General features: G+C 38.9%; 1 protein-coding gene across 2 annotated transcripts; it reads left to right on the top strand.

Moving 5' to 3' along the window:
• Positions 1-111: 111 nt before the first annotated feature.
• AZI2 (5-azacytidine induced 2) lies at positions 112-23,565 on the top strand. Of its 2 annotated transcripts, XM_065666132.1 has the most exons (9): positions 112-342; positions 2,215-2,317; positions 9,680-9,909; positions 10,745-10,870; positions 11,183-11,282; positions 12,933-13,081; positions 15,880-15,941; positions 19,215-19,330; positions 21,174-23,565. In XM_065666132.1, the coding sequence occupies exons 2-9, from the start codon at positions 2,302-2,304 to the stop codon at positions 21,560-21,562; spliced, it is 1,188 nt and encodes a 395-aa protein (XP_065522204.1). In that variant the 5' UTR covers positions 112-342; positions 2,215-2,301; the 3' UTR covers positions 21,563-23,565. The 2 variants fall into 2 exon arrangements, with proteins under 2 accessions (XP_065522204.1, XP_065522205.1); XM_065666133.1 differs by lacking the exon at positions 2,215-2,317.
• The last annotated feature ends 1,489 nt before the right edge of the window (positions 23,566-25,054 follow it).

The following is a 25,054-nucleotide window of genomic DNA, read 5'->3' as shown; positions in this document are numbered from 1 at the left end:
CGTGGAGCCCCGCTCGGCTCCCGCCCACTGGCATGCTGGGAGTCGTAGTCCGCCCGGTCAGAGCCGCCCCTCTGCTTCCGGGAGCAGCTAGCGGCCGTTGGAAGGGGAGCGGGACCGGACGGACCGAGGCTCGGGTCACGTGGGGCACGTGTTGACTTCCTCGACAGGCGGCGGGCGGGGCTCCGGGAGTGCCTGGCGGAGGCGGAGGCTGGTTCTGTGGTCGGGCTCGGCGGCGATGGGAGCCCGAGGGGGCCCGGGCGGAGGCTGCGACGGCCGGCGGTGCCTCTCCGCCGGGGTGACCGCACACCACTGACTCGCCCGGCCCGAGCAGGGCCTGCAGAGGTTTGTCCTGGCGCGGGGGACGGGCCGCGGGCGGCGCCCGGGGGCTGCTGGGGACACTTCGGTGGCCGGCGTGTGGCCGCGGCCGGCCCCTCTCCCGAGGGATGCTGGGGAGCTTCGTGCCATGTTGCCCTGTGGAATAGGAGCGCTTCCCCTGGGGACAGGGGCGATCTTTAGATTCTCTTCTTAAAATAGAAAGAGAAAGTTGGTGGTAGAGTGTGATGTCCCTGCCTGTGCTCTGCAGGCACAGCATAGATAGGTTAAAGAGGGGCATCCCGTTGAGAGATGGTGAGCATAATTTAAAGGTACTGATAGTGAGCTAGGAGCGGGTCTCAGGTAGGCAGTAAAGCCAATTAAAAAGCTACACCCCATTAAGCTGAAAAACCGGTTGAGTTTTTAGAACAGCAATTTATGTGTTAGAACAGGGGAATCTGGCAAAGGAAATGAACGAAGTGGGATTATTGGCACAAGATGTGGAAACAGAAATGTGATGAAATACTGGAGCACATTGGAATACAGGTGTTGCAGGCTGTGTTGGTTTGCATGGAAGTACAGGTGTAGGGAATACAGGTGAGTGTTGATGTAGTCTTCGGTGCTAGTAATCCTTCAACTTTTCAGAATTTACAGCTTTAAATCCTGGTGTTTCACCTGGTAAGGAAGTCACTCCGGTCTCCTGAAATAAGCCTGCTCCCCACCAATTTACAAGAGAGTGTGGGTTGGGCTATAAACTGTTCCAGTGAGCGGTTTTAGGAGCTTTTGCATTTCTTGGGGGATCCTTTAGGTTCCCTGCTGTCCTGCACTATGTGTATGCAGTAACATGGGCATACTGGAAGCCAGGTCTGGAAGAAGCAGAGTGAGGGGTGAATTATTGTCGTAACGTATTCTCTGCACCGGATGCCAAAGGTTAGGTGCTCTTCTGACACAACAGTTTTCTCAGATTACAGTTCAGAAAAATAGAAAGTGAGCATTGGCAGAGTACTGGTTAGGTTATGTTTTACAGTGAAGATTAAATAGTGAAAAGGCCTTTAATGCAGCAAAAGGGATGAAGTGACATTTTTGTGCAGCAAAAATAGGTAATAGAGATAAGTTTATGATTGCCTAAATTTCAGCAAACATTCTGATTTGGTTTTCAGTATGTCTCTTTTTATGGCATTAAAAAGGTGGGGAGAGTGTGAAACTTACCAGATCAAGTACATGAATAGATTGTATTTAGTATAGTCAAGTGGAGAAATAGAATAATTGCATCTCACAGTGTTGAAAAAAACTGTACATGATGATGCAAATCCAGTAACGTTTGTTCTCATGATACCACTAGATACCTTGAATTGAGGATTGTGATTTATACGTCTGGAAAATGTTAAATATGGGATGTCTGCTTATGGAAGTTACCCTGAAAAAAGCGCAGACCTGTCGCTACATATGCTATCAGTGTCTGACTTCTAAAGAAGAGATTTTGAAGGAAATAAGTGAAAAGGTAGAAGGGAGTGGGATAAAATGTAGTGTGGATGTACTTTTTGATATACATTTTAATTCTTTCACAGGTATTTTCTAAACACAGGAAGTCTGGATAGGCAATACTCAGTAAAACAGTGGCAGTGGCAGCGGGTTCAAGTTTGTTAAAATGGTGATGATGGGATTAATATGAGAGTTGGGGTAGTAACTAGCTTGGTGTAAGTCAATGGCGGGTTCTGCTGAGGGGAGCTTACAGAGATTCTGTATGTTTGTGATTTATTCACAACCAGCTTTGCAGTCACTCTTATGTTTTCATTATATGTTTATACTTTAATTGCATTAGCTATTATTTACATGATTATATAATATTTTTACATGGAGTTCTTGGTGTATAAAATCATAAATGCTTCCAAAATTTGACAGGTCATCTGGGAAGAAGAAATGAAGTTTGAGAAGGGAAGTGAGGCATGAGTGACTTGGACACTCAGTCATCCACTTAGACTAGAACTCATGTTCAAATGTCCAGGTTAGTCTGAAATAATGGGGTGTAGACCTGAATTGTAGAACAGCCTAGGTTAGGAAGGACCTGGAAAGATCATCTGGTCCAGTCTTTTGTGGGAAAGGGAGCCTAGGTGAGATTATCTACCACCCTGTACAGTTGTGTCTTGAAAACATCCAGATATTCTGGTAGGATGAGCAGGGGCCATCAGGGTGAATCAGTTCAACTTGCCTTTTAAGAGCTGTAATAATATCACCAGACTTGTGAGTTTATTGAATATTAATTAATCTGACAGTTGGATTCAATGGGAGGAGACTTATGACTGAGGTAAGACCTACTGTTTGTTTTACAAAAGGAGATTTAAAAATAACCCAAACCAAACTCCCTTTAGTTTTTGTAAATGGCAGTTCTTTACAAACATTTTGAAATGGGAAGGAATTAACATCAAAAAAGTGTCTATTAAAATAATATTCAGTGTTAGCACACGTGAGAACATATGGGGTTTTTAGCAACCTTTGAATATACTTATATTTGGTGCTAGAAAGGTTTAACAGCCAGGAGCCATCTTGCTGCTACTTGTGTTTCTCTGGCAATATTGCTTCTAATTAGTTTAGAGATTAAATTTAGTAGTTTAATAATCAGGATTGTATGGTGCTGAGAGGGCAATATTTGACTCCAACTTTCCCGTTCTCCCCCCGGCCCTTCCTTTCCTTTTCTGATAGTTACGAGAGAAACCGGTTGTTGTGACAGCATCCCCAGACAGGCAGATGGACTACGTTATGTTGAGGATGCGTAGGGTTTGCAGATTAGCAGCAAAGGTAGTAGAGTATGAATCTGTTCAGATAAAGTAAAATTTATCAAGCACTGTTGTCATAAAATATATTTCTCGTGAGAGTAGATTATTTATTGTAAAAAGCTTGAGATTGAAAAAATTGCCCATTTTACCTAAATAGGTTTTGTTTGGCTCCTCTGGTTTACCCAGATGTTCACAATACAAACCAGAAACTCCTGACTGTAGTTCATCTGAGCTGAGAGGTAGTTACTTCACTTCCTGGAGGCATCAAAATGAATGCGATTTGGAGGGCTGATTTAGCTGATGTGTTGACGTGTTTCTGAAAGAGCATCAAGTACGCTGAAGCTGCAGGGATATGCCCTTATATGCATGAACTTTCAGGGAGTGCTTTGGACCTGTGGACTTTGTCCATAGGGAAGAATAAGCAGTCGCCAAAGCTAGCAGCTACTGAAATGTGCATGTGCTGATTTTTTTATTTCTTTTTTTGCTCTAGAAATGGATCAAGTATCTGTAAAAAGCCATGTTTCTCTCTGTAGAACAGACTGTTCACAACTGGAATCAAAGAAACTGAGATTTCTGAGGGAGAGATGCGAAAAGATAGATTGGAAGACTTGCTTGGTTTATGTGTCATATACTCCATACACTGTGGAGTTTTGGATGCTGGCTGCAGGAATTCTGTATTTTTCGTTGCTGTGCTGGAGTGTCTTACAAAAGTAAAACTCGTACAAAACTTTTACAGAAGTAAAACTTTTCTGAAATGAAGGTGAGGGCTTCAGTGCACTCATTCAGGATTCCTGTGGTTCAAAAGAATTTCTTGAACTTAATGTTTAATTCTTATCTCTACATGCATATATACAATCTTCTGTGTAAGGCAGTGTAAACAGTACAGAAATTATACTCTTGTTATTAGCACTGGAGATGTTCATACTACCACCGTGAAGTCAAACCCCTTAAATCTGGAAGGTAAACAAAGTAAAATGGTTCACTCTCAGTAGCCTTAATAAAAATCAGGAAAATACTGTCTTGAAATTATTTGCATTTGTCATTTGGAAATATTTTGAAAACCGTTCTAGTCTCTTTCAAGTCTAAAGATGGGGAAGATGGGGATCTGCTCAATACTGGGAAACATTAATGTAATCCTGCTTTTACTGTTTCTTCTCCTGATCTGAGAATAAGATTAGCATTTCAGACTACAGGAACCTGTGCAGTGGGTCTGACTGCTGTTAGAGCCACTGCATCCTGTGTTCTTCTTATATACAATGTGTTTTATATTTAACTACCACCCATGGTGTTAATGACTAATATTTGTAAAGCTCTTAGAAGAGAAAGGCTCTACGTCCTTTTTCCCATTAGTAAGAAATAGGAAAACATTCTTATTCTCAAGATATTTAATACATTAAATCAAAGCTGGTCTGTAACCTACATTAAGCATTGATGAGCAATGAAAGTGGTTTCTGGAAACACTTCTGTAGTATGTTAAAGAAAATTTAAGTGAAAGAAAATTTAAGTGGTACTGTATCTTCAAACTAATGCTTATAAACAGTGGAGATAATTACTCCTGTCAGAACTTAATGCTATATCCTGTCAACATCATATTTGCTTGTTTCTATTTTTTCTTCAAAAGCATAAATTATTTAATGCAAACACTAATACTGATATTAACGATCTTATTTTTAGAAGATTAAAGCCCTTTTAAATAGGCTCTTTCATATGCAGAGCAGTCTAATAAAAAATACAGATGTAACATGTTCCTTTGTCACGGGGAAAAGTTAGGGAGACCTTTTTGGGGATGGAATGTGTAATAGGTGGGATTGCGTATCTTGCTTTAAGTAAGCCAAGGTGGACATCATTTGTATTCGTAGACATTAGCTTGTTTGTATATTACTTCTAACATTTTAGTGGGAAATCTTTCACTGGTTATTCTTGTACAGAATCTCATGAATTTCATTATTTCATTAATTACAACTCCAGAGTGATCAAATTTCAGTGCTTCAGAGTAACAGCTCAGGGGCATTTGCAGCGGTGCCTACGTGTGGCTTTGAACGGGAGAAGCTAAACAAAATAAAGCACGGGCAGAGTCGTCTGTGCTTGGGCTCCGTGAGCCATCCTGCCAGTCCTTCTGGGACTGCTGGATTTGAGGAGTCATAACTTTAGGAATAATCTATTCATGTGTGTGTCAGAAAGCATTTCTTGAGTTGTTGCTTACAGTTCATATTTATTAAATTATGTAATTTAATACTGGAGAAACTAAATTTTAATTCCTGTCCTTAAAGAGTAAAATCTAAGGCAACAGCTGCAGTCAGGGATTTCTTACGGATGTAGCCCCATTTTGTAAAGCTTTGTCTTCTAAGGGTTTCTGTTTATTGCTTTAATATCATGAGAGAGCTTCTTGTGGAGAAAGAAGTATCTTTGAGCATGCTTTCTGTTTTTGTTTTTTTCCTTTTTCTGACAGTAAACCAAAGAGCTAGGTGGACTCTGCATTTCACTACGACCTTTATAGAACTGCTGATCTTACACTGTTTAATGGCCTGGTTTTATTCTTGTATGAGCTTATATCTTTTATTGGCCTTTTAATACCGGCTTAGCAGGTACAGGAAAAGTAACTTTGTGTTATTTATTCTTTTTCTTCAGAAACAGTTCAGGAAGTCTTTTGCAGCATAAACTGTTTGGGTCTTGCTTGTTTGTTTTTTAGGTTGTGTTGATATAGTATATATCAACATAACATATATAGTTAGGTATATTTAGCAAAGATGCTATGATTTACCTAATGTGACTGTTTCCTCATGCTCATCTAATCTATACTGCAGTTAGTGGTGCATATAACTTACATTTGAGTCATTGTACGCCTATCCAATACAGAAGTCATAGCTCCTTTTTTCTTAGGAAATGTTACAGTTCTGTAGACTGAGATTGGAAACTTCTTGAAATATGCAATAAAAGGAATATTCAGTAAGCACAAGCAACAGAATGATGTTTACTAATGTTGAAATGTTGAAGTTTTATCAACTCATACCTGAGATTTGTTAAATGCATTTTTTCTGTAGTTATTTTCCTCTTCTATAAATTTGTTAAAATTTTGCAGAGTTTTGGGTTTTGGTGTGGCTTTTTTGGTTATTTGTTTTGGTTTTTGTTTTAATTTAACTGTGTGGGTTTGTAGAATAACTTACAGCAAAGATAGGGAGCTATTCATAATAAAATATGCGAAGACTTTTCCTTTCAGATTGATTGACAACAGCGTCATGAAATCTCTTAGAAATCATAGTGGCTTGCTTGTTTTGTAAAGAAAAGGTACTTTTGGTTTCAAGAGTAGTGCTCTTTTCCAAAAGCAGAAATATCCTTTAGGGAGGTAGTGGTAATCTCAGAATACCCATGGCTTTTTGTTTGCTGGCTCTCTATGCTATAGCTTTTTGAAGTGATTTTATGCTGACCTTAGTCATGTAAATATTCTATTATTATACTCCTTTCATGTGATCTAAAATTCTGAGTAAATTAGTGTTCAGTGGCATTTAAATTTCAATTTATGTAAATCTGTCCATTTATTAGGAAGTGATGTCTGTCTGATGTCTGTTTTGTTTCTGTGTTGTTGGGCAGGATGACAATGGTGATTTGAATTGTGTTTCTTGTAAAGCTGAAGTGACTGCACTTTTTGTGGTTGTGGCACTGTAATACGGGGTATGGATATTATTAATACTTTATGTTAATAGAGATAATGAAAGAAAGTGATTTATTTTTTTTTTTTTCCTTTCTTGATGGGCTGTTGAGCTTCCACTACAGACAAGCATGTTTCATTACTTTTGTTATTTCTTTTTAATAATTGGAGAATTTAAAGCTAGCATGATTACTTCTGAATAACCCACTGCATTTTGAAAAATGTGTGTTAAAGCCCCTTTGATTATGTGAAATTATATCCTTATCTTCTAAATAACATCCAGTGCTGGTTTAGAGTAGCGCCAGAAAACCAGAGCTGAGTAATCCTGTAAACTAAATGAGTTCTTTCAAGTAAAAAGAAGCTAGTGTAACTAGCCCTCTTGGTAGGTGCAGGTTAAGTGTGTACCAGAATTAATAGTACTTGTGTATGCGTGCATCTTACTTGAAAGGTCTTGGAAGCTTATAAAGGTGGTAAGGTTTAGTCAGCAAAACACAGAACAAATATGGTCTTGTCTCCTGGTGTTGTCACCTGTTTTCCCTTATTGCCATCTCCTGGTGGAACTGGTCTGTGCAAGAAATCGGAATGTATGATGCTGAAGTTTAGGAGCTATAGGGAAGTGTGGGGATGAAGATGTATTTTATGTACAAGGTCACACAATGTGCAGCTTTCTTCAGGAGATAATGATAAGCGGTGACACTTCTTTAATGATGTTTGAATCTAGTTCAGAGAACAGGAGATGTGTTGCCTTGAGAATGCAAGCTCTTGGAATTTGATGAGATGGGTGACGACTCATAGGGCCCTTGGTACAACGTGGGAGGAAAAGCTGTTATGTTATGCTCATCTTGGAAGACAAAATTGGCAATTCTTTCAGTTAGTTAACACAGTTTGGATGATGGTCAAGGTCACCTTGTTCATGGAGCAGTGATATTCTTGCACTGAAAAGGAAACAAACCTTTTTTTGCAAGGCTCTTTCTACTGAAGTATGAGGCAGAGCAACAGGCAAGGGAAGCGTAGGCTACCTCCTGTTTTGTTAGAATACATCAGTGTACAAGGCATCTGTTTGCCTTCTGAACACAACCATTAAAAGGACTTCAGTTTTGGTTTGTAGATTTTCTTGTCTCTTTTCACTGTTGCAACTCCACTGCCATCTGTTTAGTATAAACGAGCTGTCATTGTTTTTTATCAAGTTGTCTTAACTGGCTTGGAGCAAATGGAGACAAATGTGGTAACCACACCGTTGTTCACCTATAGCTGTACTACAGTTCTTTGTAGTGCTGCAGCCCATGTGGCTTTTCCAGTCCTAGCACAGTGAAGGAAGTTAGACCACACAGATAAGCTCCAGGGTAGTTGATCCATTTACCTCTTAGTATTGCTAAACAAATGACTGTCTAGTTTGAATTTAAATAACAAATACACAGTAGAGGTAGCCGTTGTGTTTGTGGGGTTGCAGCCCTACTGATGCCTTTCCTGTGAAGTTGTGATCAGGGCAATTTCCTGTTGAAATAACCTTTTCCTACAATACAGACTATCTTCATAGAATTACAGAATAGTTAGGGTTGGAAAGGACCTTAAGATCATCTAGTTCCAAACCCCTTGCCGTGGGCAGGGACACCTCACTCTAAACCATGCCACCCAAGGCTCTGTCCAACCTGGACTCGAACACCGCCAGGGATGGAGCATTCACAACTTCTCTGGGCAACCCATTCCAGTGCCTCACCACCCTCACAGTAAAGAACTTCCTCCTTATATCTAACCGGAACTTCCTGTTTAAGTTTCAACCCATTACCCCTTGTCCTGTTGCTACAGTCTGTGATGAAGAGTCCCTCTCCAACACTATACTAATTCTATTCATTACAGAATTTCTGTTGGTTCATCAGGAACCTAAGGATTTTTTCAGTGTGAAAAAAATAAAAATCTGCTTTTGGAAGAAGTAGCATCAGCAGTTTGTTTAAGGAGGGGGGAGAATGTTATCAGGTACTGTAGAGCATTGATTAATATTGCATATAAATGACCCTAAGTAAGAATGAGCTGTGTCTTTTTTAGTTTGATTGGTTTGGGGTTTGGGGGGATGGTTTATTTTTAGATCAAACCCCTGTACTTGTTCCTGATAACTAGTAACATTAAGGAAAATGCTGTTGGGGCTTTTCCCTCAAGCCCTGGAGTTCAGGAAAGCATATGGAGTTTTTTAAAGATGCTATTTTCTTATCGAATGTTTCACTGTGCTTAAATGGCATGAGTTGTAACAGAATCTCAGTGTAATGGTTAATTTACATTTTTCAGTCAGGTGGATTTGCCTAGTATTTTAGAGTAATACTTATGGTCAGATTATTGTCAGTTTTCTTCATGCATGTTGAGGCAGTCAAGAATTACTGTCTCAACATGCCTCAAGCATGTTCAGCAGGATATTTTCTACTGTGACCAAGTAAAGAATAGCTACACATGCAGCCTCCTTGAGGGCTAATGCAAATATACCTTAAGATTCCATTTTGAAGCTTGGGAAAAGTATAAATCCTTGCATTCAAGAATGAAGGAAATCTGGCACTTATGCTCAGGAACCACAGTACTCAGTTTCTTGCAACTATAATCTCTTTCTCTGCTCAGTGCTGGCTTGCAAAAACTCTAATAAGATATTCCTTTGGAGTTCAAGTGTTTGGTACCAGCCGAATTGTAGGATGGTGTTAAGAAATATGAATTTGGGGGTTCATAAATTTGATGCATACTCAAAATATTTTTATCAAGTAACAGTGGAAGATGCTGCTTTTCTAACCAACGTATTTTCACTGTATAAGAGGTTTCAGGAATTTTCTGCAAGATTAAGGTATTTCCTAATTCTGCAGTCGTGTCACACTCAGACAGAAACACCCTGCAGTATTATTTGGAAGGTTTTCAGACTTGGGGCTCTTGATGGATTTGTCTCTGAAAATTTTGCACTTTGTCTTTTTAACAGCTGTCATGGAGGACTTGGTGGAGGATGACATCTGTATTTTGAACCATGAAAAAGCAGACAACACTCATAAGAGAGATGGGGAGATTCCTGTTTCATCTTACAGCGGAGACGAGTCTGTTGCGTCACACTTCGCACTTGTCACTGCATATGAAGATATCAAGAAACGACTAAAGGAGACAGAGAAGGAGAACTTCTCCTTAAAAAGAAGAGTGAGAATTCTAGAAGAGAAGGTAAGAAAAAAGTCTGTTTACCAGCTTCTGCTAGCAACTGCTGGGTTTTTTTCTGTTTTTGGCTGGAGCAGATGGTTAAGTACTTTAAGTACTTTTTCCAAGTTAAGTTCTGGTAAATTGTTTCATTTGCTTGACTGGAACATAGTTTGCTCCTCTGGTACTGTAGTTACATCATGCTGGAACTTTAGGTTTTTACCGGGCCTGTCTGTGATGCAGTGCAGAACTGCCCTGCAAAGACACTAGCTTTGATTTAGAAAGACACATAGGGTGCATTGGATTGTTACTGTATTTCATCTACCCCTTTATGATGTTTATAGGGGTCCCAAGTGTACAAATTGTCAGAATCCAGGAACTGGCCTATTGAAATAAACTCTTGGGTTCAACATGCTGAAATGATAAGGAAAAATTGGTTGTTAAGAACGGGGCTGACTTGGAAGTTAATAGTTACATGTAAAATATTTGTCCTTTGGTTTTTCTCACATAAATAATCTGAAAAAAATCTTTGCTTAAGTTACGAGTCACTAAAAAATATGCAGTATCCTCTGAATTTTCTGTATGTGGTGTCTTAGTATGCTCAAAACTCTTCTTCCAAAAGGCAGTTTTTATATGTCTAGAAAAATGGGATTTTTTTGTGTGACTTCTGATGGTTTTTAAATACAGCAGTGACCTAGTGAGCATTAATTATGGTTAGAGACTGCAGAATTTGTAGACAGCCTGTGTTGCATTATTGTACTAAAAATTAAAATGCTCTCAGCTTAATATTGCAGGCTGTGCTCTTGCAGTTCTCAGTATAACATACAAAACTATTTGCTTCTCATGTCTGTTAAACTTCTAGCTGCTTGGCTCCCGACTGGAAGAGGAATGCAGTTCAGTTGGACGTGAACAAGTAAACAAGGCATACCAAGCCTATCGAGAGGCCTGCATTGACAGAGATAATCTGAAAAGCAAGCTGGATAAAATGGTACACCTGTTTAAGGAGTGACATGCACGCATAGTATAAAAGTACTGCAGAGTTAATACATGTTTACTGTAGAATGAGTATTATTTGCTGAAAGTCTGTGCTGTTTGTTTTATCACTCGTTTAGGTTTTTAAGGTACATGACTGTACTTTATGTAGGGATAACGGTTGTAAGTAACTCAATTTTATTGCTGGGCTAGGTGAATGCTAAACACTCCAAAGAATGTATTTTTTTTTTTTTCTTAAAAAGTTGAATTGTTAGACAGGATAGAAAAAAGCTTCACAAACGGTTTTGTCCCTTCCCCCTGAAAACAGGTGAAAGAATGTTCAGAATCTTTGAAAACCTTGAATGAACAGTTGCAGTCTAAAGAAGTAGAGCTGTTACAGCTAAGAACTGAAGTGGAAACTCAACAAGGTATGCATTTGGTTACTTCATCTTAATCTATACTGACTAGTCTTAATGGTGATGTTACGATCTTGGGGCATGAAGAGGTTTCACCTATATAGTGGCTTAGGTAAGAGAGACATATATTGCAGTGAGGTACTCGAGAACACGTGTGTTTGTTCTAGTAAATGGTGACATGCATGTTAGATTATCATAGGCAAGGAGCTCCACAGTGAAGATCTGAGGCTGTTCTGTTCTTCCATTACTATGTACAGCCTGACAGTTCATAGGCTAGTATGTTCATCTCTGGGTCCCACCACCCTTTCCTCAGAGTGGGGCAGGAGCATACTTGTTCAAGTATCAAATGCCATTCAGTCAGTACTACTTCCTCTGGTACCTGCAGATGATCTGCTATATTGCTTTGTCCCACTGTTAAGATATGACAGATAAAAGTGGCTGTTGTACAGCAATAGCTGCAGTGAACAGCAGTTACTTAAAGGGCTGGTAGGTGAGGAAGAGTAGAAAGATGGTGGTTGTAGTGAGCCTGGTGGAAAGAAGTAGAAACAATGTGCCCTTGCAATTCCAAAAGCCCGTATCCAGCTTCTGTTACTCCTGTTGCAGGGTGCTGTGTAGATGATAGGTATGTAAAATAAAACACTATGGAAGAAAAAAAAAATCCATATTAATACAGTTCAAGACAGGAGAAGAAGAAAGACATCTATAGTATAGAGATAGGGACTGTACTTCAGATTCTGTACAAATGTAGTCATTTGAAAGGCACTTGTAAGTACTCTGTGCTTGAATTGGATTTCTTTCCAAGAGGACCTCAAGCATGTAATGCACTGTTTCAATTGCACAAGTTTTTAAATCTTGAAGAACAAACCGTGTGTAATAGTAGTAGTTGTATCACTGATGAGGACTTCACTGTTTAAGGAGTTGAGAAGTGCAGGTTTTATAAGGAGAGGTCTTATTCCTAAGTGGGCTCCAAGTACCTTGTTAGAAAAACAAATCAGTGAAGTTTAAGCTTGTTTAAACTGTTAAATCTGGGACAGTACCATGTGGTTGAAGACTCAGGGATTTTCTTCCTGTCATGTGCTTCCTTTTCTCACCATCTAATGCCCTACTACTGATTTGATGCTCGGATCGTCTTAGGTCTCTTCTTACAAGTGAACATGTGAATTTCTTCTGTCTGATAAGAAGACGTATGTAACTTCTAGGCTTTACCCTTTTGTTTTGGCTTATCTTTAGCTGCTGTCTTTGGAACTTCTTAATACTAAACTTGCAGAAAACTTACAGTAAATTATGTTACAATATAAATCTGAAGAGGAATAGGCTTGTGTTTTCAAAGCATGTAAGAAGTATGTGAGTTGGTGTTTATATCGTGTGCTTGCCTTTAACTGATTTTTGTATTTCTAGTGCCTTTTTATGCTGTTACTTCCTTTTTCTTTATGTAAAGTCTCCTATGCATTCCTGTAAAGTAGGGCTTCATACTTTAAACTCAGAAAATAGACCACTTCTCTGCTGACAACTTTACCAGTTGCCCTGTTGGATAGACTGCAATTTCTTCAGAATGTACAGGATGATGTTTCTGTAGGGCAGGGGCTGGTTGACTGGTACATAGTGAGTTACATTCCTTGAAGTGAGCCTGAAATCTGATTGTCTTGTTTGTCTTCTTTACAGTGATGAAAAATCTGAATTGTAGTCAGTCCAACTGGGAAATAGAGAAGCTGAACAGTGACCTGAAAGTGCATAGTCTGGAACAGGATCTAGAGAAGCTCAAGGAAGAGTACAACAGTCTCAGAAAGGAGTTGCAAAAATCCAAGCAGAAGGTACCTTATTTTTTAAGGATTTTTTGTATTAGTAGATTATTTTAAATCTCATGCTCAAGCAGAATAAAGGGCAAACAGAGAATAAAGGATATATCTGAGTGAAAGGTAAACAACTTAATAAAATTAACCTTCAATATCCTTATAGGCTGTCTCATTTCTTGGAAACAGTAACAGGCTGCCCAGGGACCTGGTCATGGCACCAAGTCTGTCAGGATTTAGGGAGTGTCTGGACAACGCTCTTAATCTTTAGGTTTAGATGGTCCTGTGATGAGCAGGGAGTTGAACTCAATGACCCTTATGGGTCCCTTCCAACTCCAAATATCCTATAATTCTACATCGGCGAGATTTGCCAGCTGTTCCCATGTAACAACAGAAAATAAAGCTTTATGATTTCTTGTAAGCAGCTGTTCACATCAACTTATTCTGTGTTAGCATTTGTCTTGGGCTGGATTACGCAGAAAGTCTGGGCAAAACCAGACAACAGAATCAACACAGTGCTTATATTAAGAGATGTCATGAAGTTTGTTTAAGCAGCTGTAGCACTTTTTTTTTTTAAGAGTAGCAGCATGAAGCCTGTCAGGAAAGTACCACTTCTGGTGCACTTCCCTGCCATTTCTGGGGCAAGTGTCTGTTCTGAGGGACTCGTTGTGTAATGCAGATGTTATTAGGATCTCAAAAGTAAAATTAAGATAGCTCACCAGTAATAAAATATATTAAGTTAAAGTGTGCTGCATGCGTACTGCTTTACATCTTTCTTTGATGAAAGATGCAGTGACAGTCTTTAGGAGTCTGCAGTCACATTGAAGTTACACAATAAATTTGAAAGATGTAACTGTTACTGTTTGAAGTGGCAGACTTCAAAAAAGGTTCCTTTTGGTCATCATACAGTCATGATTTTCTAATCTTGATTCACACAGTGTTTGAGTGAGTCAATTTTCAGGATATGTTAAGACTCACAGGTAGAATCCATCATTCATGGCCATTATCTGCCTGCAAACAGGATTTGTTTTGATTTCGGAATGTTTCTTTGGCACACTTTCTTTTGGGCACATTTACATTATTACAGAAATATACTTCTGAAATATCCTAATCACTGCTGCCTCCTGTGCCTTGCATCATGGAGCAGTCTAGAATATGGGAACTGGATCCCTTTAGGATGAGACTAAGATGCACCTGAACCTCTCCTGGTCTTTCAGGGATCAGACTAGACCTAGCCTCAAGTCCTTCTCCCCTGCTTCCCTAGCAGCATATACAGTTGTGTTGTTGCGGTATCAGCACTGGATGCATCTGCACTGACGTGCTACTGTGAAGCCACTATCCTAGCTTGTGCAGACAGGCTTATGTGTATTGATTGCCTAATGCAAGGTTTAGTGTGTGTTTTTTCCACTAGGAGAAGATAAAGCACATTACCAGAAAGGTGTGTGAGGTGTTCTGTGAACTTCTGTTACTGTTGGGTTTGTTTTCACTTGTATCTAGAATTCTTTTAGGTGTTTTCAGTAACTTGTAAATTCTGAAGGCATACTATAACTTGTATGCAGTTCGGGGGTCTTCAGTAGCTCTATAGGCTAGAGTAACAGCTATATAAATAATTGAAGATTGCATTGTGAGAGTGAATGTTTCTGAAAAGAACAGACTAACATAGCCATTGTAAGGAATACTAGATTTGATGCTGTTGAAATAATGCGTATGTCAGCAGCTTTTGTTATAAAGAACAAATATAAGGAAGAGCTTCCCCCCCCCCCCCCCCCTTTTTTTTAAATACCATTTCTTTTTGATCCTGGTAACTGTTTATAGGAAATTGAAAAGTATATAGTGCCTTTTTCAACTATGAAATTGAATCTTTCATGGCTGGTGGTGAGAAAGGCTTCAGGATGGGGAAAAACTGTCAGGTGCAGTACAGGGATATGTGATCCATGGGAATGACAAGTCAGCATTGTTTCAAACCCAGCTCATATTTTCATTACTACTGGCTTTAATTGCATCAGTTAGCATTTTCAGATATTTTCTACCTTAGGCAAGCATATTTCCTGTTGTTAGATATTCAGGTTTTGCATTACAGTTGATGCAGTGTGTATATTGTATTGACAAGTTGCTTGAAATGCATATAGGCTATCATGAAGTCACAGTAAGAAGTCTCAAATCCATAACAGCTTTGGCTGAATGGAACAGTAGCAGGAAGGGAGAATGGAAAGGGATATGAATGGGAACTTACTGCATGTGAGGGTCTAACAGAAACATGACTAACGAAGCGAGCCCAATGTTTGATCTGTTAGACTGTCCTGTTAACTTCAGTGAGGCTGCTTGCATGCACCATTTTAAAGTAGCTTTTCAGACTCAAGGGATAAATTATGTTCTGTCATAAAAGTAACTTGTAGAAGCAAATCTATACTGAAACAGTTTGGTTTAATTTAATGATTAAATTAATGGGCAGGAAAAGAACAAGAGAAGATTGATTACTCTTTTTTTTTTTTTAATGGAAGTCAAAAGCCTTTCTCGATTCTTGCTTTTCAAAGAATCACAAACTTCAAGAGCTCAGCTGTTTAAAAAGTAGAGTGCGTATGGTTGAGTATGGTGAGTAAGTATAGTGGCTGTGCAACACTTCTATTTAGGTAGTTTTAAGCATTTTTAAGCTAAATTCTTAGTAGGAGTCTTGATGTCCGTTTTGAAAACCACTGCAATGGAGTCTGCTTTGAATTTCAGTATCGGCAAACTTGTCGTTTCACTGCAGTATTTGCTGATAGAAGATCTAAAATCATATATTCATTCTGTCTCTGTCTTCCCCGCACTCTGTTATACAGGACCAGGCCCAAAGTGAAAGTCCATTAAATGGAGACGTCCTTCAAAGGCAAGACATCCAAAGGTATGAAAATCAAGTGGCTTTCATGTTTTAGTTTACTGAGGGACAGTTATTTGAATAGGTAAATATTCTTGCAGCCTGTTCAGATGTGTTATTTCAAATTACATAATGTAATGTCAAGTCTAGGCATACAGATTTAGTAAGATCACTGTAAATTTGTTTGTTATGTTTGTAGTTCGGCAGATGATGATGATAAAACATTTACATCTTCAGCTTGTACATAAATGCATGTTAAATTATCTTGGATTTAAACCCCAGCCTTTTAATAATTAGTTGACTTGAGGAGGTGGTAGATAAGCTTCCAAGTCTCATCCCAGCTGTAAAATATCTTCATTCTGCATATGGGGCGGTTTCTGTGTTTGTGTAGGTGATGGCTTCAAATCTCTTACTCAGGAGTTGGAAAGTACAGTCTGTCTTAGTGCAGTGCAATAATATTTCTACTACAAGACATACATATATATATTGAGCAGCCATTATGTGGTCTATGCAAAAAGAAATACCAATTTCCAGAAAAATGCTAAAATACTAGAAAGCATCTGTTCTCATTTTGCAGCCATTCAAGTAATAATTGTGCTTAGGATATGAACTCCTGTATTATCTTTTCTTGAGTATGTGTGCCATATTAAAAGTAGGTATGTCCTTTAATTTTGGATGCAGAAGAGCAATTCCTGGATGCACAAAAGTTCCCAAATATTCTGTCCTGCAGAAGTTAAATACTGACTGCATGTCCTACACCCAGCTATGCCTGTTTGTGTACTTACACGAGTTTCCACAAGAGGGAAGAGTAGTCCTTCATAATGACAGATTGTTTAGCGCAATACCTTGTTGCTTACTTAGGTATTAGATTGGAAAGGAAATAAGTCACTGACAAGAGAACAGTAGAGATATTTCTTTACATATGTTTTCTGGTGTAATGATGATAATATTGTATCCACTATAGCCAAATTACGCTTTCACATTTCACCTTCAGTGGATAGCGAGCTCGCAAACACTTGTGGTTTGTGCTGCAGCTTCATAGGCAGTCTTACACGCCTAGAAAAAGGTGTTACCTCAAGGTACAGAAATTACCTCCTTGATCTTCCAGAGCAGATTTATTCCACAAAGTGACATTCAGGTGGCAACCACCTGAATTTGCATACGTACAGTACAGTGGGTTTTGTAATAAGACATAAATAACGATTGTCTAATGTGTACTGAATGTGTAAGCACATCCAAAATCTGTGGGAAAATACTTGAAAAACCTCCTATGCAAGACATTTGTTGTAGCAAGCAATCCTGCTGTTCATGGGAGATGGAGGCATTTGCAGGTAACTTTCAAAGATACTATTTCACATTTGTTAGCAACCTGCAAATCTGACTTTAAATTCTTGGTTTGCAAATCTACTTTGCTGTAGATAGGCTATCGTATTCCAGGTTTATACTGTGTGTTAGAAGGCAGTACAGGATAAACTTCCAGGGATGTGGAATCCTTGGTTTTCAGTTGCAAATTCCTGGAAAATTGGGCTTTGCAATGGGGTTCTACGTCAGTATCCATAAAACCAATTAAAATGTTATGTGTGATTTAAGTGGAATTCTGGTACTTGCATCCCTTCGCAAGATGCTTTTAAAAGCATTAAAGACACGTTACAAAACTTAACTAGCACTTTCTTTCTGGTTGGTGGCAGATACTGAGCTGCGCTTCCATTTAATGCTTCTGTATTAAGTATCAGACCTGTTTTGATGTAACTGAAGTTTGTTTGATCTTATTTTGGAGACTAAACCACATGAATAAATGAAGCAGGATTGCCACATGAACTTAACTGAAACATTGTCTCATGTATTCTGCAGTAAAAAAGCCACAGGTTTGGCCCAACTTCTGCAAGTGTCAGTTCTGAAAATTTTGTCTATGGGAACTGCTGATTCCTGTCAGTTTCCTCTGTTCTTTAACAGAGTTCTTGAATCTGAATGTTTGCATTCTGGGGAAGTACATCAGTGCATAGAAGGAAGTTTAATTTCTTTGGTTTAAGACAACTCTTCTAGTGTTTACTTGCAGAAAAGAATCATAGCTGTTTCTCAGGCTGCTTTTGAACACATCCAGGTCTGATGAATCTCATGCAGGAGTGATCCTAGATTGCTATTTTAGAGGGACAGAAATCTGTATATATGCATGTTTGAAAAGAAAGTTGATATATGGCCTGAAATAATTTAGTCATCTCAACACTAGCTTGAGATCCTGAACTGTTTTCAAATAAATGTCTTTTAGGTGAATATAGTGAGGAAGAAAGAAATACTCTGAAAGCTGTCACCCATGATACTTGTCCTCAATAAAGGTGTTTTGATAGAATGTTAAGCAATAAAAAACCCAACATTAAATCATTCATTTCATGTTTAAGTAACAGCATCCTTATGTCTTTGAACACTAGATTAATTATTAGTCAAAATAAATGCGGTGTTTGGTGAGCCTTTGCTTGAAGTTTTACCAAGAAGCATATGATGATGGCTCTTTGATTTTTTTTTTTTTGTTGTTGTTCATGATTTCTTTTTACCAGCTATTAATCTGAAACTTCAGTGTCGGAACAGTGCTGCTAAATATGTTTCTCACATTATGGTGTCTTATTGGAGAATGAATTGGGTCCTTATTTTTCATACTGTCTGCCAGGGCAGTGTATTAATATAAATTGGAGGACTCGAATGTGAAACAGTATGTTCTGTATTTTAGTTTGGTCTGTGTATGGGTGCTCAGTTTGGATCTTGGGTATCTTGTCTGAATTCACTGAACAAAGTGAGTTGTGCAAAGTCCCAAATACTGATTTTGATTCAATACTTACAACTATGATCAATTAACATTCGTAGGAACATTACACACGATGGCATGTGCAGTCATTTATCAGAAGCCATTCAGAATTAGTACTCTACCTTGGCTGTAGGCTAGTGTCCATTTAATGTATTTTTTTAAAGTGTTCCTTTGAGATTAACTATCTTCTGATAAAACTATTAGTTTCCAATAGTGCAGTTGGCAAATCTGCATCATATTTGGGAACTGGAAATTATGATTATGATCTAGCATGTTATACATTATATATTGTAATATGCAACAGTCATCCCTCCATTTATGATGATCATCGGTACTGCTCAGTTAACTTTGAATTATGGTACTCTAGCAAAATCTGTAGTGTATGTCTGGCAAAATCATTAACAGCTAATGCTGGATAAGCATAATTAACACGCTGTTAATAGGCATGAGGGCATTCTAGAGGTGGCAGTTATTTAACTTCTTACAAATGTTTGTTTTGAAAGCGTGCAACAAGCATATTGGGAACTGAAGAGAGAAATGTCCAATTTGCGCTTAGTGGCTGATGTGCAAGCTGAGGTCCTGCGAACACTGAAAACAAACCCAGCAGCAACCAAGAAAGGCAAGTCAGTCTTTGCAGTCACAGACCTTACAGACCATTGATTCAGGCTGTACCATTTTTAAAAGAAACCAGCTATCATATCTTATCAGACTCTGATCAATTGAAGTTGATAAGCTAGCCTGTATTATGGTTCCAGCCTACCCATTTTCTGCTTTTGCTTCTGTCTCATACTGGTCAACTTCACACATAAAGGTGTTGCTGATGTGTTTTTTCTTCAGAACTGTATTCTGTTCCCCTTGTGGCTTTTTTCTCAGTCAAGTGTTGCTTATGTGCACAAGGCTGAGGTGTTAAGTTTACTTGTATTTGACCTTTTACCACAACTACTTCATATTAAGGTGGAAAAAATCTTTTTGCAAACACAGTTTTATTTTCCTAGTATAGAATATATGAAGTATTAATTTGGCAATATTTTAAAATCAGGCTTTAATAGACTGAAATTCCCTTATGGTTGGATATTTATGTTGGTGTTCACAGAAGCTCCCTTTTCTAGCAAAATGCTATGAAAAATGACATTTTCTGGTGTCAAAATACTGAGGCTACATTTCTGCTGCTACATTGCAAATAATTAAGGGGAAAATAATTTCCACATAAAGTATGTAGAATTGCTATAAGCAGTTTATCAGATGGTTCTTCTATTTCATACCTATGTTTCTCTCAAGCTAGATGCTTTATGAGAGAGTGTTCTTACCGTGGTGGGGCCAGACTGTTTACTGCAGTGTTTGTTTCCTTTGTTTTATGCTCACTGCAGAAACATGGTGAACTTGGTTACAGTACATTAGTGGCAGTCTCTGATGCCCCTGTCCACTGCAAGATCAAGACATTTTGTTTCTAACCAGCTTTGACTAGGTGAGGTAATGATGGGATTCACCTCCAGGTGAATCACTGCCTTTGTGGCCAGCAGTGACTAATGATCGCTTGGCTGATAAACTATCAACACATTTTGTAGACTCAGCCATATTATCCCCAGGTGAGTGTGTGTCCCTGCAGTTCCGAGACGCATTTGTCAAATAACTTCAGCAGAGAAACTGGGAACTGAATGAGGTTTTAATCCTTAAGCCTGTCAAGTTTGATGTGATCACACAGTGTCTTTCTGTCTTTATTTTTAATTGGGAGTTGTCTGTCTTGCCACTGCCAAGTACTGATTTTTCTCTTGTCCTGCTTGGTCAACAGTCTGATTTTCTGCAGTTGTTAATGCAGTTACATCCGCAGCTATAAAAGGCATTATTGATTGACTGGGAAACAGTGGAGTTTGGCTTTTTGCTCTGAGGGTTTTCTGTGTGCTTTTTCACAAGTATGTAAGAGTGGGCAGGTCTGGCAGAAATCAAAACAGGATTTAGTTTTTGTTTACCTTGGTCATCAGCCACACTTAATGAATGCAATGCAGAAATATCTGTGCTTATAGAAAAATCTTGGCTTATGCAAAATATGGGTAGAATTGACTTAAAAAGTGCACTTCTTATATCTGTAGTACTATCTTACCATACACAAATAGCTGCTGCTGTCAGAGATGCATTAAGTCTGCAGAGCAAATGTATGAATTGCTCTGTGTGTGATGTTAACAGTACAGTTAACATGCAGATTCTGCTTAGCTGTCATTTATGTATGGAGGCATTTTCAACAAATGTGCCTCTGCTTTTTTTTTTACATTTTCAGTCCATTTTCAGTGAATTCCATTTTTCTTGAACTTCTGAAGGGTTGTGCTTTAAGTAGTTACTGAATACAGTCTGAAAATACATAGCTTGAAAACCCTGGCATCTCTGCTGTACTGCAGCACATTTGGAGAGGATGAAAAATGCATTAGATAATATCACTTTAAAATACTATTTTATCTTTTTCTGTTCAGCTGCCTCTACTGCACCAGTGCAATGTGTTGACTTGAACATTTCAAAGCTGAATTTGTCAGCTGGGGTGGTCCATAAGAAACTCTCACTGAATGATCAAGTACTCTGCAATGCTGTGTCTCCTCCTCTGCCAAGAGATGGACAAATCCCACCTGAAAGGATGATTCTACAAGCATGGACAGATGAGAGACCTATTCCAATGGATGGCAAAACGTTTCAGGAACACCATTCGTATGGAAAGAGCTCTCTGGAAGATAATTCCTGGGTATTCCCAAGTCCTCCAAAGCCTAATGAGAATGTGTTTTGGGAAATGAAAAATAGATCAACTTTGCTAAACTGTCCAGCAGATTACCTGGATCAGTGTAATCAAAACTGTCTGCACAAGAGTTAAAGAAGTTTTAGAATGAACCAAGGCATCTTTCTTTAGAATGGTTCTGAACAGGCACCTTAACACTTGAACTTTTAAAGGGGGAAAACAAATTGCCTGAAATGGTCTTTACTTTTAGTTCTAGTTCCGAAACAGAAAGCCTTGTCTTCCTCTGCTGTAAATCAGGAACAAGTTCCTTGAAGTTAAAGCTGTGCTGGCATAATGTAAATAGAAAGAGCGTGGGGCTTGGATAGTCTTGTACTGCAAATGGCATATATTTGCAAAAGATGATGCTGCAAAGTGAGTTCTTGGAATAAAACAGAATAATCCAGTTCTGTATTTGTTTGCTATTTGTATGTCATCAAGAAAACATTTGGTATCCTGTGTTAATCTTGTGGCAGCTCTGAGCTGATTTTTTGGCAGTGGTTTTATTATCCAGAGTAAGATATAAAATGAGAATTGGATTTTCTCTCCCTCCTTCCTTTCAATTCACTTCCTGTTTTCTCTGGTTTAGAAATGCATTTTTGTGTAATTTTTAACCAAGAAAGGTGAGATTTTCTTCTTCAACATCTTGATTTATATCAGTGACAAGATTAAAACCACCCCTAGGATGTTCTGTTTAGACTGCACAGTCTGGGGCTTTATTGTAAATTACAAAGGATTGTAAGTAGTGCTGCTGCACACTGACTCTTGCTGTTCAGCCCATATCCCTCCATTTGGGCTACAGGAAGGTGACTAATTCTGCACACCCGGTGCCTGCCATAGAACCACCTTGTTCATAGTGCAGTCATCCTTATCGTGCCTCCTGTACACAGCACTGGAACCAGGACTTTGTGTGGTGGTGGTGAAGGCTACTAACTTGGTTTTTATTAAAGAAACAAAGCCTTAATTTAATGGGAGTAGGTGGTGTGGTGCTGTTGAAATACACAGTAGGTATTTTTGTGGTATCATCTTTAGTATGCCACTGAGAACTAGAGTTACATGAACTGAAACCGCCTGCTTAGACATTATGGGTGTCTAAGTACTGATGTTCTTTTTCTCCTCCTGAGGCCAAGAGCTGTTTTTAGGCAAACAGAATTTATGCCTTTTTTTAAAAAGAAACCTGTTCTGCTTCTTATCTGGCTTATTACAGTATGACTAAGTGAAATGTCTTGAGTGCTCAAAGCATTTGTATTAGATCCATGATGCCGAGCTTGTACTGGGTGGGAAGATACTTCATGCTCAGTGTGTTATTTACAGATGTGTGATTGGCTGGGTGAAGTATTCAACCTCACAGGTCCAGCTTAAGATCACTGTAATAAAAATTAATGTCACAGCTGTTTAGTAGCAAATTACCTTTAAATTGCTTGCAGATGCACAGGGAAGCTACGACTGCAGCACAGCCATAGTAATGATGGGCTGTAAAAGTGTCACTGAGGTGCTACATGACCTGCGTGGTTCCAGATGCTTTCTTCCCTGTGAACAAAGTACTTCATATGAAGCCCATCATCTTCTCTTTCAGTTTGTCTCTCAAAGTTGAAAAAATGCCCTCCAGGTACCTTCCACTATATTAGTGTGCAGTGTACATAAATCATGTTTCCCATTCACCAGATATTGTTTTTATCTTTCTATTATCTTGCTCATGTCTGCTGGCTTGTCTGTGATTAATGGAAATGGTGTCATGCTGGAATTTATTCTGACCAATGAACACAACTGACTCAGGGGAGTACAGTCTCTCTCTTGGAAAGTAATAGAACAAAACCCAATATGCATAAAACAAATCCAAGTCACTAGGCTTGAGCTGATAGAACCAACTACCTGTGTAATAACAAAGCAGCAGAAAGCATTTCTTATGTGGCTGCATAAAGCTGTAAGGTATCTAGTTCTCATGTAGCTTACTTTTGGGGTTCCCCACTTCAACATTACAGAGGAGTTTTATTATGTATTATCCAACAGCTATCAACATGACTAATTAATACTTGGATTTGTGCAATGAAGGAATTCCACTGTGTAAGATTTGAAATAAATAAATTTATTTTTGTTTGAAATTGGTTTCACTACAAATCTCCTTTCCATACCTGACGCAACAGTTTTTACTCAGTTTTAGTTTCTTGATTGTGTATAAATGTCATTCCAAATACAAGCAATTACATTTGAGGTTCATCCTCTTCCATTCAGGAAAAAAAACCCCAAACATCCCGTGCTGACTGCTTCAGTCTATTCTGGGAAAAGCCGGATGTTGAAAGCTGGAGGACTTCAGTTACCTTAAGCTACAGTGTGTGCCTGTGGCTTGACTACTTGTGTCTAAAGGTTCCTGGTCAGCCTTTGTGATAAGGAAACTTAATTTTAAGCTTCTGTGCACAGCGTCTGAGAATCTGTTTTGCCTCTGACTTGGTTTATCTTCTGTGCTGCTTCCTGTGATGGAGGAGGGAGCAGCAATGTTTGTTTGCTGAGAAGAGACTTCAGAAGTGCTGCTGCCGGAGGGAGGAGGGCAGGCTGATGGTGAGCTTGCTGTAGGCAGCATTTCCAATCCAATCACTCATTGCTGTGGCCAAGCTGTAACATTTGAAAAGGAAGTCCCCAGGTTTGAGGTCACTTGGGAGCTAGCTGGCTGCTGAAGCATCTGTTGGGCCGAAGCATACAATCAAATTCTGACTCAAGATGGAAAAGTCATTAAAATCCATGCCACTAGTGGCTTACACGGCTCTTTTCATTTTCAGAAGTGGAATCTTTTCATCACAATGACAGCAGATTACATGCAGAAATAGCTGTAGTAAAGGAGTTCTGGTGGTTTGTGTGCACACGTGCATTTGTTACATAAACCCATGAAACTGCATAAAGGACAGACCAAACTCCTCAAATAAATACATTAAATGATGATCACAATCCATTAACTTGAATGTAAAATAGTTTAATAAAACTTCCCCCTGCACTGATCTGACAATTCTGAATTTGAGAAAGTACCATCAGTTAAGTTCCATTTAACAGAAACGGAATACAGCTTTTGGGGCAAGAGGGAATTGTTGCTTTACACGTTTAAGTGAGCATATAGTGAGCTGATGAATACGTATTTGGCGAGTTGGACTCACCTAATGACTTGTATGTAAACTTCCGCTGTTTGGTTCATTTAAAATATAGAAAAAAATCTCATCATTTTCAGTGTCCCTGCTGGTTTTGCAGGTTTACAACTGATGAGTTTCTGTGAACTAAGTGTACTGAAAACAGCAAACTCTAAAATTAGCTGTAATGTGCCGTCAAAATTTTACAGCTGGAAAAAGAGGAAAGCAGTGTGATACACACAGTTGGAGTTACAGTAACACAACACCAAGTGATGTAACACAGGTCCACGTCAGTACAGTATGAACTACACTAGTGATGTGAAGCAGATTTAATGTTATTTCAAAGTCAACTTGCAGCAGACTTTGAGACTCCTGTGCTCAGACACGGGTGTTAGTACTGATGTTACGACCTGGTGAAGAAGAGTGAAAAGCGCCAGTACCTGATTGACTTGCCTGCATTCTCTTCTGATCTTCAGCC

The sequence above is a fragment of the Lathamus discolor genome, chromosome 2 (assembly GCF_037157495.1).
Source record: "Lathamus discolor isolate bLatDis1 chromosome 2, bLatDis1.hap1, whole genome shotgun sequence".
NCBI classification, from domain to species: domain Eukaryota; kingdom Metazoa; phylum Chordata; class Aves; order Psittaciformes; family Psittacidae; genus Lathamus; species Lathamus discolor.
This window is presented reverse-complemented; position numbering and strand designations above follow the sequence as displayed.

What these genes read in the sequence shown, in the direction of transcription:
- AZI2 (XM_065666132.1), top strand. An exon ending in AAAGCAAGCTGGATAAAATG is followed by an intron (nt 10,871 to 11,182) that starts GTACACCTGTTT and finishes CCCTGAAAACAG; the next exon opens with GTGAAAGAATGTTCAGAATC. An exon ending in TGAAGTGGAAACTCAACAAG is followed by an intron (nt 11,283 to 12,932) that starts GTATGCATTTGG and finishes TCTTCTTTACAG; the next exon opens with TGATGAAAAATCTGAATTGT.